Below are 16,657 nucleotides of genomic sequence, written 5' to 3'. Positions count from 1 at the left end.
CATAGTTGCCCAGTTGTCTCCAGCCACTTTTAATTTATGCCTTTGAGGTGATTCAGGACACACTCCCCTCAAAATATGTCATGGATGGAATCAATTTCCACCCAAAGAGATGGAAATTGGCAACATGCAACAACATGGATGGACCCCAAGGACACCAACCACAAGTGAACTAAGCCAGCCATGGAAGGACAAATACTGAATGACTGCACCCATCTGGAGGGGTCTGCATTTCTTCAGCATTTGCTCATAGCAGTTATGGTCTTTGCTGGTCCTTCAGGGATCCTTAGAAAGCTGAGCTAGTTTGCTTTATCTCCTTGCTGCTGTGTGACAGGAAATCTTAACTTACAGAGAAGGAAGGGGCCACAGGAGGTCAAAATGTCCAAGGCATGTCTACTGAAAATTCTTTCACATCCTGCAAAACTGCTCACTTGTTGCTTCAGGGACAAAGTCTTTGGAGCTTTCTGTGAGTCTTTTCCCCAGGGCTAAGCTGAGTGTCAGTCATTACTGCTGGCCTCTGCTCAGCAGAGTTTATGCTGGCAAGGCACCCTTGCTCAGAATGAGGAGTCCCAGGCCTTGGAGCTGCAGGCCATTGAGCTGCCAGAGGCCCGAGAGGCCCGGAGCACCCAGAGAAGACTATTTTGACCCTTGCATTATTTCCCTGGCACCTCGTGGGGCTGACGACAGACTATCTTGCGGGAGGACTAGCGAGAAGACATGGCAGTGCTATCACTCCTAGCAGGAGGCCTTTACATTCCAGAAGGTGACTCCGGGACACCACGCTCTTTTCAGTGATGTGGCTCATTGGAGCCTTCCAACATTAGGAAGTTAGAATATGAATTTTCACCCCCATTTCACAAGGCAGCAGCCCAGTGTCAGGTTCCTTGCCTGACGTTGCTGACAGGGCAATACAAAGTATCTTCATGTTGGACACCTCAGTTTCCTCATCTGTAAAATGGCACAATTCATATTTCCTGAGACTGCAGAAAGAATTAAATGAGCTATCATGGGGTAAATGTTAGTAATATATTAATTGCTGAATAATTCCCCCACTTAAACTTCCTCTCACCATTTATCTCACTGGGGAATATAACAAAAGCTATGTGTTACCTAAAGTTATGTATTTTTCACATCATTCCATCTTTATAGCAGTTCTATGACATAAGTACCATTTTTATCATTCCTACTTCATAGATGAGGAAGCTGAGGCAAAGGAAGGTTACCCATCTTTCCCTAGATCACATATCAAGACAACGACAGATGTTAATACAAAATTAGGTGTGGCCGGGTTCTGATTCTTACAACCAATGATGTGTACTGACTCTCAAAGATACGAAATTCTTATGATAATGGAATGCGCTTCCTCATCACTTTCAAACTATTAAACTGCGATCTTAAATGAAAGAAAATATGAATAAAAGATGAAATAAACTTATAATGTAGCAACATAGCAATGTGATGACAGATGGTGTGATCAACATACTTTAAACATTCACACTTTCAACTGAATGCGTGTAGCCTTTCTTTGTGTCAGGCCAGTTTCTCAGCCTTCCTTGTCACCTCCCTGCTTCTTGTAATACTTCACAGAAGCTTCTGCACCTTGCTTTCCTATCAGAAGATCGAAAATATGTAAAAAGTTTTGCCTCTATTTTGTAGTTAGCCAACAAACTTAATATGTCCATTGAACTCAATGGACAATGTTTCAACTTCCCCAAAACCACAACTGCAATGTATTTCTGCTATTTTGGAGTGTTGCAAAAACATCCATGAAATCAACATTTCTAAGACTATACCCAATTGCTCAATTTCTGAACTATATTTTTAAAAGGCTGTTCTTAAAGTCAAATGGTAATTTACATCTGTCTCTTATTTTCCTAATTCTTTTATTTTCATAATTAAAAGTTTTTAAGTATATGGACATTTAAGCAATTTGAAATCTTCAGAGAAATGACAACAGTAAGACCTTAATGGGTCTATTTAGGAATCATATCACTCAAAATAAAAGTCTACTTTGTTCTTCTATAGAAAAAAAAGTGGAAAAGGCAAATTGAAATTTCTTGCATAAGACAGTGTTTCCAAACATGCTTTAAAAGCAGTAACTTTTATTTGCAAGAGTTAAATGTACCACAACATAAAAAAACTGGTAAAATGGGACAATTCTGACTGGGGCAGAGATAGGAAATATAGGGCTCTTCTTTATTTTACCGTAGATGTCAATGAGGTCCCATGTTACATCCTAAAATATAGATGGAACATTTAGAATCCTGACAGAAATTGTCAGAAGGCCACTCTAACATGAGGCCAACATCTGTACACAAAATGGATTCCTATTTTTAACATTTTGTAGCTCCATTTATACGATGCTTCTTACTGTACGGAGTTTAACTGACTTTATGAAACAATTCCTCTGAATAAGAATAAAATATGGTATCTTAAACTTCATATTCAAAATTTGTACAATAACACAAGAAAATTGCTCCTTGCTTCTTGTAATTTTCAGCTCCTCCCAAATTAAATTTCATATTGAAGTAAAGAATCATGATCATTTTTTTTTTCTCTGCATCTGTTATTTAGATGCCATCTGATAAGCACAATACTGATGTGATAGAGTCTAAAATAGACATGGTTTGTCAGTAAGATACTACCTCACACTAGTCAGAGTGGCTAACATTAGCAACTCCGGCAACTACAGATGTCGGCAAGGATGCGGAGGAAGAGGATCTCTTTTGCACTGCTGGTGGGAAAGCAAGCTGGCGCAGCCACTCTGGAAAACAGTATGGAGGTTCCTCAAAAAGTTAAAAACAGAACTACCCTATGACCCAGCAACTACACTACTAGGCATTTATCCAAGGGATACAGGTGTGCTGTTTCGAAGGGACACATGCACCCCATGTTTATAGCAGGACTATCAACAATAGCCAAAGTATGGACAGACCCCAAATGTCCATCGATGGATGAAAGGATAAAGAAGATGTGGCATATATATATACACACACAATGGAGTATTACTTGGCAATCAAAAAGAATGAAATCTTGCCATTTGTAACTACGTGGATGGAACTAGAGGATATTATGGTAAGTGAAATTAGAGAAAGACAAATATCATATGACTTCATTCATATGTGGAATTTAAGATACAAAACAGATGAACATAAAGGAAGGAAAGCAAAAATAATATAAAAACAGGGAGGGGGACAAAATATAAGAGAATCTTAAATACAGAGGACAAACTGAGGGTTGCTGGAGGGGCTGTGGGTGGGGGGATGGGCTAAATGGTAAGGGGCATTAAGGAAGACACTTGGGATGAGCATTGGGTGTTATAGATAGGGGATGAATCACTGGAATCTACTCCTGAAAACATTATTGCACTATATGCTAACTTGGATGTAAATTAAAAAATAAAATTAAGGGGCGCCTGGGTGGCGCAGTCGGTTGAGCGTCCGACTTCAGCCAGGTCACGATCTCACGGTCCGTGAGTTCGAGCCCCGCGTCCGGCTCTGGGCTGATGGCTCGGAGCCTGGAGCCTGTTTCCGATTCTGTGTCTCCCTCTCTCTCTGCCCCTCCCCCGTTCATGCTCTGTCTCTCTCTGTCCCAAAAATAAATAAACGTTGAAAAAAAAATTTTTTTTAAATAAATAAATAAATAAAATTAAATAAATAAATAAATAGTAAAATACATGTGGCTCCTGAGTTCCATAACCTTAGAACAGAAACTCACCAACATGCACAAGAAACCTAAATGTGTATAAGCCTAACCTGAGTATAAAATGTATATTTAAAAAGTATATAATAAGGGGCACCTGGGTGGCTTAGTCGGTTGGGTATGTGACTTTGGCTCAGGTCATAATCTCACAGCTTGTGGGTTTGAGCCCCACATCGGGCTTTGTGCTGACAGCTCAGAGCCTGGAGCCTGCTTCAGATTCTGTGCCTCCCTCTCCCTCTGCCCCTCCCCTGCTCGTGCTCTGTCTCTCTCGGCCTCTCAAAAAATAAATAAATGTTAAAAAAATTTTTTAATGTAAGAAAAGTATGTATGTGTATGTATACGTGTGTCTGTATACACACACACACACACACACACACACACACACACACACACACACAAAGTCTCCAAGTCTTCCCTTTGGAATCCCTCAAGCTCTAGGAACTATGTGACTGGTGTTATATAAGCACAGCTTAGTCTCAAAATTTTTGGAATTTTATGCAGGCAGCATCAAAAGTCAGGGAAATACTAGAAAATGTAGATGGCTTCTACACAAATGAAGCCAGGTTTACCAACCATAATTCAAAGATTCAGCAATATGATGGAAAATGTTATAAAATTAGCCAAGAAAAGATGTTAGTTAAACTTAATTAAACGAAGTTCCTGCTGGTCACTTAGTACCAGGTATAATGGTTATTTCTCTACTTTCTAAACGGACTTGAAATCATTTCAAATAACCATTTAAAAGGGACATGGTTCCATTTGAATTTTAGAAAGGCACATTTCTTCTTGTTTTCAACAATGTAGCCTTTAATTTGAGGGTATAGCATTGAGTAATAATCCATCAACTAAATACCTTTTTATACAACATAAGGAATAGGAGGTACTGTAATAACTGTTCATATCAGTTAGAGAGAAAATACAACTAATAGTTAAACTGTTTTAGTAATAAAACAGGTTACTATTATTTCCAGATAACTAACACAAAATTAATCCAACACTGTAGTAGTAGATTATCATATTTTTGATAACCAGAATCTGAATACCATTCCCGTACGTGTAAGTTTTAATGAGAGGCAAAGCCCCCTCAGTCACTATGTAAGCGGAAAAACCAGATATTTCTTCTACTACCTCTCTGAGGGTAAGGGCATGGCCACTTGACAAATCACATCCTCCCATCCAGGACTTTAAAATTAGAGAGAATGACTTAAGGCCCTACACAGAATTGAGAAATTAATCACACAGCAATGGCAAACATCTAGCAATGATAGGGTATGTGTTCATATAGTCATTCATTCAAAACTTATTTACTACATGCCTTTCATTCATCCATTCAGTCACAATTGTACTAAAAATCTACTAGGTGCCTTTACTCTGAGCATTGATATCAAGAATACAGTACTAGCAACAATATCTTAACCAGGTGATTTCAGGGTTTCTTGCTGTCTGCCCTCCTTAGGTCTTTGGCATATTCTAGACTTTGGTTTCCATCCGAATCACAAACCTGGAGAAATAGAAAGCCTGGGGGACAAGCTTTTTGACATTGGTGTGGGCAATGATTTCATGGATATGAGCAACAAAAACAAATATAAACATGTGGAACTATAGCAAACTAATAGGTTTCTGTATAGTAGGGCTACGCAGGTGGCTCAGTTGGTTAAGCATCTGACTCTTGATTTATTTAGGCTTAGGTCATGATCTCAAGGTCATGAGGTAGAGCCCTGTGTTGGGTTCCACACTGAGTGTGGAGCCTGCTCAAGACTCTCTCTCCCCCCTGCCCCTCTCCACTGCTCACTCTCAATCTCTCTCTCTAAAATAAATAAATAAATAAATAAATAAATAAATAAATAAATAAATAGAAATGAAATGAAATGAAATGAAATGAAATGAAATGAAATGAAATAAAATAAAATAAAATAAAATAAAATAAAATAAAATAAAAACAGGCAAAGGAGCTGAATAAACATTTCTTGAAAGAAGAGATACAAACGGCCAACAGATACTTAAGAAAAGGGAACTCCTGTACACTGTGAGTGGGAATGTAAATTGGTTTAGCCAGTATGGAAAACAGTATGGAGATTCATCAAAAAATTAAAAACAGAACTGCCATATGATCCAGCAATCCCATTTCTGGGTAAATACCTAAAGGAAATGAAATCAGGATTTCAAAGAGATATCAGCACTGCCATGCTCACTGCAGCATTGTTCACGAGAGCTAAGATGTGGAAACAACCCAAGTGCCCACAGAAAGAAGGATGGATAAAAAGGATGGAACATTATTCAGCTGTGAGAAAGAAGGAAACTCTGCCTTTGACGATAACAGGGATGAACCTGGAGGACATTATGCTAAGTGAAATAAGCCAGACAGGAAGAGACAAATACTGTATAGTTTCACTTTTATGTGGAACCTAAAAATAGAAAGAAAAAAGTTGAACTTGTAGAAGCAGAGAGAATAGAAGGATGGTTACCAGGGATTGGAGGAGTGGGGGAAATGAGGAGATGCTGGTCAAAAGGTACAAAGCTGCAATTCTGCAGGGTAAGACTAGAGAGCTAATGTACAGCATAAAGACTACACTTAGTAACACCGTACTGAACACTGCAAATATGCTAAGACAGTAAATTTCAGGTGTGCCCATCATGCAAAAAAACCAACTTTGTGAGATGCTATGTTAATTCATTGACTATAGCAACATTGCACTATATATGGATAACAAATCAGTATTCCGCACACCCTAAATACATACAATTTTTATTTTCTTATTTTTCTTTTTCTTTTTTTTTAAATTTGCATCCAAATTAGTCAGCATATAGTGCAACAAGGATTTCAGGAGTAGATTCCTTAGTGCCCCTTACCCATTTAGCCCATCCCCCCTCCCACACCCCCTACAATAACCCTGTTTGTTTTCCATGTTTATGAGTCTCTTATGTTTTGTCCCATTCCCTGCTTTTATATTATTTTTGTTTCCCTTCCCTTATGTTCATCTGTTTTGTCTCTTAAAGTCCTCGTATGAGTGAAGTCATATGATTTTTGTCTTTCTCTGACTAATTTCACTTAGCATAATACCCTCCAGTTCCATCCACATAGTTGCAAATGGCAAGATTTCATTGTTTTTGATTGCCAAGTAATAATCCATTGTGTATATATACCACATCTTCTTTATCCATTCATCCATCCAATGGACATTTGGGCTCTTTCCATAGTTTGACTATTGTTGATAGTGCTGCTATAAACATGGGGGTGCATGTGTCCCTTCAAAACAGCACACCTGTATCCCTTGGATAAATATGTAGTAGTGCAATTGCTGGGTCATAGGGTATATTTCTTTAATATATTTTAAAAAGGAAAAGAATTAATTGTAATAGATATTCTATGTCGAATGAGATTTAAATCACAGGTGATAATATAATATCAGAAAATCATTCATTCCCCTCCAAATTATTCTACAGATTCAGTGAAAAATCAGTCAAAAACCAAGCAGTATTTGTTGTGGAATTTGATTCCAAAAAAATCTACATGAAAGAGTAAAAATGCAGGACATTGGAAAACCTATTAAAAAGAAAAGAACAAAGATATAAAGATGTATCATAATGTTTCACAAAATTAATATTAATGTATTCATGATGCTAGAAAACACCAAGAAATTAATGGAATAAAATTTCTGGATTGCAACTTGGAAACTATTAGTGGTCAAGAAGTCAAGATAACAGTTACCACGAGATTTGTTTTTTAATGAATTAGAAGAGAAGAGAAGTTATCAGTGTAACACAACTATTAGGTGTGGGCATAGCTTAATGAACATTTTGTTTAGTGTGTGTGTGCATGTGTGTGTGCTGCGTGTGCATGGGTGGTGAATCAGGTTATAAGGTAAATTCATTTCTTACTGTGCCCAACTCTATAAAATGTCCAAAACATATTGAAACAATAAAGGAACAGAATAGCACATGGGAATTTGGAATATGATTAGGGTGATGTTTCAAAGCTCAAGGAAGAAGGAGAACTATTCAATACTGAGGGTTGAGACAATGGCTATCTACATAAAAATAATTTAATAAAGTTAGTGCCCTATCACACACAGTAAATAAAAGTACATTTCAAATGGATTGAAAACTGAAAGGTGAAAAACTCCTATGAAAATACTTCTATAAAAATGACAGGAGAAAACAAAAACAGTGAAACTTCCTCACAATAAAAAACACCATGCAAATGTTTAAAGACAACTGGGAGACAGTATTTGTAATTTCAGTAAAAAGTACAAATCAGTACTTAAAATTTATAGCGGTCTTCCAGACATCAATTTAAAAATATATAAGCCCAATAGATAAATGGATACAGGATGTTAACGAACACACATATACATATATATAAGTATGTCCAACTCCAAAATGCAAATTAAAACAAAAGTGATACAGCTTTTAGCGCTCATGCTGCCAAAAACCAAAGAGTTTAATAATATCAAGTGCTGGTTAGGATCAAGGGAGAATTATAGTCAAATATGGGACTAAGGGAGAGGTAAACTGTCACTTTAGAGGGCAAATTGCAAGTCTGTATTAAAATTAAAATGCACATAATTTCTGATTCAGCAATTCTACTATGTGGTATTATCCCTAGAGGAGCACATGCAGTCATGCCCAGAGAGAGAGATGTAGAAAGAAGTGTTCATTACTGAACGGTTTACAATAGAATAAAAGTTCAACAAACTGGGGTACATTGAGAGGAAAATGTCTAAGAAGGCTGGTATATTTATACTGTGTGCACAAGTAAAAGAAACAAGCTATGCCCATGTAATATGGCTAGATCTCCAAGAATTAATACTGAATGATAACAGAAAGCAATATGCAGAACAATACATTTGGGTTTAAAACACTAATTTTAAAGAATACAAAACAATGCACACAGTACTCTATAGTTTCTATGAATACAAACACACACACACACACACACACACACACACACACACACTGAACAGAGGTTACTCCTGAAGAGGAGAGAATTGAGACAGAAGCAGGGGTTGTGCAAAAGGGCTTTGACTTCCTCTGACAAGTTGTTTTCAACACCAGAAATTCTATTTGGTTATTTTTCAAACATGCTTTGTCTTTTTTTTTTTGATAGCATAATATTTTCTCATGTTTTAATATTTCTTCTTCTATACCTCTACCTACTATTTCTATGATATAAAAATTCTAGACAATCTAATCCTGCTGTTCCTCAGTTGACTCTCAGTCTTGGGGACTACTCCACTGTATTTTGTATTTCTGACTTGTAAGTCCTCAGTAGAGATTCCACAGCCAAAGCAGGTCATGTGTCCTTCCATAAAGTTTTTTCATTTGCTTCTCTGCAGAATTAATACCTGCCAGGGTCATGTTTGTGTTATTTTTCAGCTTGCAGGCTCCTGTATAATCCAAGTAATGTAAATGTGCACTCTAAATCTCATTGAGGGCAGGCCCTTGACTTTGAGTACTCAGGGTCTTTGTTTTTGATGCAGAACAAGGCTAAACCAAGGCTAAAATCATGGCCTGGTGCTAACCCACTGTTCCCCACCCCTTCTCACTTCCTAGGCCAAACCTCTTTTCACTGTATTTATAGCCTTCTGGCGGTTTTCAGTTCCACCTTTCTGGAAGGATCGGCTTTCTGGGGATTTTCAGTTCGAGTTCCCCTCCTTGTTTAGATTCAAGGCCTTATTCTCAGATCTGTGGCTCTTGGAACTCAAATACCTTGTTGACAAACACAAAGAAAAGCAACACATCAGTTCACAACCTTGGTGCCTGGTCATCAGTTTTGGCTGGCAGATATTGTTTTTACTTTTTGTGTACTTAACTAAATACTTAAAAGAATGTTTGAGATATTTTAAATTTTCTAGATATGGTAGGAGGATTTTCAGATTCCCTAATTTACTATATTGCTGGAAATAAAAGGTTACAATATATTTTTTTTAATGTTTATTTATTATTGAGAGGCAGAGAGAGACAGAGCATGAGTATGGGAGGGGCAGGGACTGAGGGAGGCACAGAAGCCAAACCAGGCTCCAGGCTCTGAGCTGTCAACACAGAGCCTGACGCAGGGCCTGAACCCACAAACCGGGAGATCATGACCTAAGCCAAAGTCGGACACTCAACCAACTGAGCCACCCAGGTGCCCCAAAACATTTCAATATTTTTGAAAATCAACTCACTTTTACTTATGTAATTAAAAATTAATTTAAAGTGCTAAATACAAGGGTGCCTGGGTGGCTTAGTCAGGTAAGCATTCGACTTCAGCTCAGGTCACGATCTCTCGTTTCATGAGTGTGAGTCCCACGTCAGGCTCTGTGCTATCAGGAGCCTGCTTCTGATTCTGTGTCTTCCTCTTTCTCTGCCCCTCTCCCGCTCACACTCTGTCTCTTTCTGTCAAAAATAAATAAACATTAAAAAAAAAAAAAACCTAAAATGCTAAATACATATCAGAGTAACAGAAACTACTTCTCTATATGTGCTTTATTGAAGATGTAGCTTTTGACTTAATTCTGAAAGACTGGGAAGATTTGAATGTAAGCAGCAGACAAGAGAAGAGATGGGACTATATCCTATCAGGTTCCCTGTCCCACTTATGCTAGGATGTCCCGTCCCTGCTCCTTACCAGCATCATCTAACTTTTTCATTAGATTCTTCACCCAATGTTAACAAGCACGTGATTATTAAATCATTTGTCTTCTCATGTTGGCGGGATGGGGCACAGTTACACAGCTGTTCTCTGAGAACCAGAGCAGTGGTTCTCAACTGGGCAGATTTTGCCTCCCCAGGGGACATGTGGGTGGCACCGTGTGGAGACCTTTTCGGTTGCCACGACTTGGTGAGTGCTACTCAAATCTAGTAGGTAGAGGCCAGGGATGCTACCAAACATCCTCCAGTGCCCCCCGGTTGGCCCACTGCCCCTACAGCAAAGAATGATCCCGTTTAAAAGGTCAGTATTTCTGCTAATGAGAAACCATGGTGAATGCGTGCAGCTACTGCCACTTATATCACTACGGTGGCTCCCTCTTCCATATCTTTCTGTCACTCTGAATGCTAATATTCACTTCGTTTTTCTCTGTACATCAGCAGCGTCTGCAGAAGGTGTGATGACTGAGAGTCCGGCCCTGAGAAACATCACACCCATTTGAACCTCCTGGGAATCATTCTAAGGTCTTCTCTGCCACAAGGGGTCTGAGCAGCCAAATATAAGGGACTCATTATTCTTTTTCCTTTTCGACTAAAAAGTCCATCTCTTTTTCTCTCTTCCTGAATCCTTTTTCTCAATCTTATGGACCAGGTTAGAGTCTGAGAGGTCCTAACCCTGACTTCTTGCCTCTAGCTCTAGGCAACACGCCTACCTTCCTCCTTTCCCGACCTTAACGACTCTTCTCAAATTTCACTCCATACCTTAATTTAAATATCTATTCCATTAGTGACTGCTTTGTCTGACTCCCCGTTTCACCAGGACCTTGCCAGGCCAGCTGCTAACATTTCAACATGGCAAATAAAATTTGTCATCAGGGAGAGCCTACCCCAACATTACCAGGGTGGTCAAGAAAACTGCCCGCTGATGTTTTGATTTTAACCTCTTTAGTTAAACTATAACACATTGACTGAGATACCAAACACTATAATATACAGAGGGAAAGAAAAAAGAATAAAGTAACAATAAAGAAAACACTCTAACTGCTGTAACACAAACAATGAGTTTCAAACACTGACAATGGAAAAATCAGCGATGTAAAAAAAAAAAAAAAGTCCATTATCAAAAGAGCAGTTTTAAAAGCCCAATGATATCAGAAAAGGGGAAAAAAAGGGGAAAAAAAGAAAACCTCTTATTCTTAATCAGTTATACTTTCACAAATATACTCATTATCTCCACAAATGTAATTTCTATAACAAATGTATTTAAGAATAAGGTAATTAAAATATTTGTTTTCATTGTTTTTGAAACTTTATATATTTTCAAAAATAATGTAAGTTTCCTTAAAATAGGTATAACTGTTTTAATAATACTGTTGAGGGAAATGGATAATTGGGCATTAAGAAAGACAGCATATATACTGATTAATAGCATGGCCCCTGGCAGCACACTTCCTGGATTCAAAACCACGCTTCAACTTCTCATCTGGGACCTCAGTCAATTCACTTGATTTCGTTGTGCCTCCTTTTCCTCATCTGCAAATTGCAGATAGTAATAGCACCCACTGCACAGAGTTGTTATGAGGACTGAACTACATTATATTTAGAAATATATACATTGTCTGTAGTCAATCAATCCCATGTGTCTGTTAAGTAAATAATTAGCAACATTTTAAAAACATAAAATAAGTAAATGGTCAGGCATCTATGAATCAAAGGTCATGTTTTCCATTCTTCCAGGCACAGGATCCTGTGTTTCCCTAGTCTATAGCATCTTTGGTAAGTAAGCATGCTAGGAGCTGGGCCAGTGTCGTCACGATGGTCCAAAATGTGCAACTAATGTATTATATTTGAATCTCTCTACACGAAACATTTTATCTCCTAACAGAGAGATCCATTTCTAAAAGGGCCTGAGGGAAAGAGAAAATAATAAGGACAACCTAGAAATGTAAGTGCAGTTCAAGTACACGATAATATCACAGTATGAAAACATTCCACTCATAAAGTGGATTGAAAATCCTAGTGACAGCAATAAGAAGAAAGCCCATGGTTCCTAATGAGCCTGAACACATCCTCAGACTTAACTTCTCTATTTCAGTAAAGGCGGTCCCTAACACCAAGCATTTCGATGGGCAGGAACCATGAGAACAACCCTACATGAAGACGCAACCAGCTCAAAAGTCCACTGTTTCAAAATCAACGTCAAATCTTTTCTTTTGTCGAATAAAAATGAATCCAGATTTACCTAAGGAGAGATTTTATTCAAAGAGTCTATTGCGGTAAGGAAGATGCTCCAGACTTTGGATCTGTCTGCAAGTATCTCAGAACCAAACAGAAAACACTTTCCTTTTATAGGAAGCAGGGGTGTGGGGCGGGGGGGGGGGAGGAGTGGGGGACAGGTCAGTGGGCACTTTTGAGGGGAAACAGAACAAACTGGTAGATGGAGGCAGCATGATCAGGCTGTGCTCAGGCCTCGTGCTTGCTCAGACTTGGGGCAAACCAAAGTTCAGGGGCCTGGGAGGAAGAAAAAGCCTGACTAAAGCTTGATCAAGCCAAGGCAGATGATAACTAATAGACCACTGTGAGTGCTAGGTCTCTTCCGAATGGCAGGAATACTGGTTTTAATAGAAGAATTAGAATAAAAGAGTAGTTAGGAGTTAAACCCTCCAAACGGGTTAAGTAAGTAAATAACCAGCCCAATACCAACTGAAAAGTCCACTTTTTTCTCTCTTCCCGGACACCGACCCTTTTTTTCTCAGGGTCCTTACTGGGTAAGTGAGGGGCATGATGTTGCCAACATCACCTGGCTTGTCAAAGGATTTGCAAGCTTAGGTTCTCATATGGGTCTGTCTTGAAGAAACATTTCATCTGACGAAGAAAATCAACAAGTAGAACATGCAAAAAGTAAAAAATTAGGTAACAACACAAGACACAATTACGTTTTACAATGAAGGATAATTCCAAATACTGGAATACAGACTGAGAACAAACAGTCGTACAAAGTCATAAGAAATGGTCTCCAAAAAAAGGTCCGTGCAAACATACTGCAAAAAAGTCAGTATCAGAGGAGGGATGTGGGAAGCATACTGTTTGTATGAGAAAAAGAGAAACAGTTCTTAAGACAAAAGGACAGTTAAAGACTAGACAGGTATTGGATAAAACATGCTATTGACCCAATAAATGGGTTTATAGTATTTTAAATTCTAGTTATACTTTTAACACTGTTACTAAAACAGACAATTACTCTTACTCATTTTAAAAAATCTGAGATTACTTTTGAAATACTGGAATCCAAAACTGTGAAAACGAAAGCAGAGCTGAGTTTCAGCACAGAATACTTTACTTATTTTTCCACAGGACTGTCATTGATTCATTTAGGAGCATCTTTCATTTCCCTGCCTAAAGGCCTCCCAGGACCTCCTCAATGCAGAGACACTTGAATGGACGTACCAGCAAGAATTGATGAAAACGTAAGAGCATCTGCCAATCAAAATGAACCTTCCCTTCTTCTCTGGCGTCCCTCTTCGAGAGAGGCTTCCTTAACCTTCCCACGTCTGATCAGCTGCCCCCTCCCTGCACACCAAGCACACTGCCCTCTTTGCCTTAGACTCCTACATGCTCCCTTCTAATTGGATGAGGTACTGGTGTGTTTCTCCCATCAGACCGTGAGCAGGGATTAACACCTCATGAAGCAAAATGCAGTCACTTAATCAAACACAAAAACTTTGGGGGGGGGGGCACTGTATTATTTGAAATGTGGTACATTTACCGGTCAGTGATATGTTATGACTCTCCAAGGAAAGGTTAGAATACTTTGTCATCATTTCACCTCGGATGGGTAGACTTGTCAAAGGTGAAGCTGTAAGAAAAAGATCAGGTGACTACATATTATTATCAAGATGAAACAATATTTTACTTATTTTTCCACAGGACTGACATCGACTCATTTAGTAGCATCTTTCATTTCCCTGCCTAAAGGTCTCCCAGGACCTCCTCAATGCAGAGACACTTGAATGGACGTACCAGCAAGAATTGATGAAAACGTACGAGCATCTGCCAATCAAAATGAACCTTCCCTTCTTCTCTGGCGTCCCTCTTCGAGAGAGGCTTCCTTAACCTTCCCACGCCTGACCAGCTGCCTCCTCCCTGCACACCAAGCACACTGCCCTCTTTGCCTTAGACTCCTACATGCTCCCTTCTAATTGGATGAGGTACTGGTGTGTTTCTCCCATCAGACCATGAGCAGGGATTAACAGTTCATGAAGCAAAATGCAGTCACTTAATCAAACACAAAAACTTTGTGGGGGGGGCACTGTATTATTTGAAATGTGGTACATTTACCAGTCAATGATATGTTATGACTCTCCAAGGAAAGGTTAGAATACTTTGTCAACATTTCTTCTTGGATGGGTAGACTTGTCAAAGGTGAAGCTGTAAGAAAAAGATCAGGTGACTACATATTATTATCAAGATGAAACAATACTTTACTTATTTTTCCACAGGACTGTCATTGACTCATTTAGGAGCATCTTTCATTTCCCTGCCTAAAGGTCTCCCAGGACCTCCTCAATGCAGAGACATTTGAATGGACGTACCAGCAAGAATTGATGAAAACGTACGAGCATCTGCCAATCAAAATGAACCTTCCCTTCTTCTCTGGCGTCCCTCTTCGAGAGAGGCTTCCTTAACCTTCCCACATCTGACCAGCTGCCCCCTCCCTGCACACCAAGCACACTGCCCTCTTTGCCTTAGACTCCTACATGCTCCCTTCTAATTGGATGAGGTACTGGTGTGTTTCTCCCATCAGACCATGAGCAGGGATTAATACCTCATGAAGCAAAATGCAGTCACTTAATCAAAAACAAAAACTTTGGGGGGCACTGTATTATTTAAAATGAGATACATTTACCTGTGGGTGGTACGTTATGACTCTCCAAGGAAAGGTTAGAATACTTTGTTATCCTTTCTTCTTCAATGGGTAGACTTGTCAAAGGTGAAACTGTAAGAAAAACAACAGGTGGTTACATAGTATTATCAAGATGAAACAATACTTATTTTTCCACAGCACTGTCATTGACTCATTTGACAGCATCTTTCATTTCCCTGCCTAAAGGCCTCCCAGGACCTCCTCAATGCAGAGACACTTGAATGGACGTACCAGCAAGAATTGATGAAAACGTACGAGCATCTGCCAATCAAAATGAACCTTCCCTTCTTCTCTGGCGTCCCTCTTCGAGAGAGGCTTCCTTAACCTTCCCACATCTGACCAGCTGCCCCCTCCCTGCACACCAAGCACACTGCCCTCTTTGCCTTAGACTCCTACATGCTCCCTTCTAATTGGATGAGGTACTGGTGTGTTTCTACCATCAGACTATGAGCAGGGATTAACAGTTCATGAAGCAAAATGCAGTCACTTAATCAAACACAAAAACTTTGGGGGGCACTGTATTATTTGAAATGAGATACATTTACCTGTGGGTGGTACGTTATGACTCTCCAAGGAAAGGTTAGAATACTTTGTTATCCTTTCTTCTTCAATGGGTAGACTTGTCAAAGGTGAAACTGTAAGAAAAAGAACAGGTGGTTACATAGTATTATCAAGCTATGTATTATCATACATACAAGCTAGTATGTAACAGCTAAAATGTTATATTGAATACTATTGAATGAAAAATGTTTCAGGAAGCTCCAATGAACTAGGTCTCATATGCTCCCAGAGATTCAGAAATATATGGAGCTATCAAATGTGACCAAATTTCCAACTTTTTCTATATTCTTTTTTTTAACTGAAAAATACCTACTGATTTACACCAAGTAGCTTTAAAAAAATTCATTGTCTTATCCTACCACTTATAGTTTCTTTATAAAACATAAATGAAGACATTGAGGAATTAGATAAGAGTGGTAGAAAAGACAGACATGAAGAGGCAGAAAGAAAATGAGTAAACAAAGACAGAGAGACCATAATAAAGGGGCATTAAAAGAGGACAGAGAAGATACAATGAACACACAGTGAAGGTTTCTGTTTGTCTTCCAGTGACAGACCCAGCCACCCTCTACCAAAGTGACTTTTGGTTTTCCTCTGTCACTTCTTTCATCTTTTGAAAACCTTTATTGAAGAAGAAAATTTCCATTTCCACCTGGCCCACTCGTCTGGAGAGTGTATTCTGGTTACAGTTTCTTTGACTTAAAGGCACCTGAACTTACCTCCCATGAAAACCACCCCAACTCTATCAAGTAAGTCAGAAAAGGGAAAAAAGCTTATTTATGAGTGTAGTCTTGGCTGCATTCTTTCAACATCTCATTCAATTTAAATTAAACCTGAGCCTTT

The 16,657-nt window shown here is 38.8% G+C and overlaps 1 protein-coding gene across 4 annotated transcripts in view; it reads right to left on the bottom strand.

The window, feature by feature from the left end:
* The window catches only part of EMB (embigin), a 46,585-nt gene that overhangs the window by 18,360 nt on the left and 11,568 nt on the right, over positions 1-16,657 (bottom strand). The window contains exons 2-5 of one of the 4 annotated variants that reach the window (XM_043598807.1): positions 15,799-15,888; positions 15,236-15,325; positions 14,668-14,757; positions 14,096-14,185 (exon numbers count right to left, since the gene is read on the bottom strand). In XM_043598807.1, the coding sequence (XP_043454742.1) occupies positions 14,096-14,185; positions 14,668-14,757; positions 15,236-15,325; positions 15,799-15,888 (360 nt within the window). The remainder of the gene's footprint in view (positions 1-14,095; positions 14,186-14,667; positions 14,758-15,235; positions 15,326-15,798; positions 15,889-16,657) is intronic. The other 3 variants (XM_043598823.1, XM_043598816.1, XM_043598829.1) reach the window with 3 other exon arrangements.

Source organism: Prionailurus bengalensis, chromosome A1 (assembly GCF_016509475.1).
Source record: "Prionailurus bengalensis isolate Pbe53 chromosome A1, Fcat_Pben_1.1_paternal_pri, whole genome shotgun sequence".
In the NCBI taxonomy this organism is placed as follows: domain Eukaryota; kingdom Metazoa; phylum Chordata; class Mammalia; order Carnivora; family Felidae; genus Prionailurus; species Prionailurus bengalensis.
This window is presented reverse-complemented; position numbering and strand designations above follow the sequence as displayed.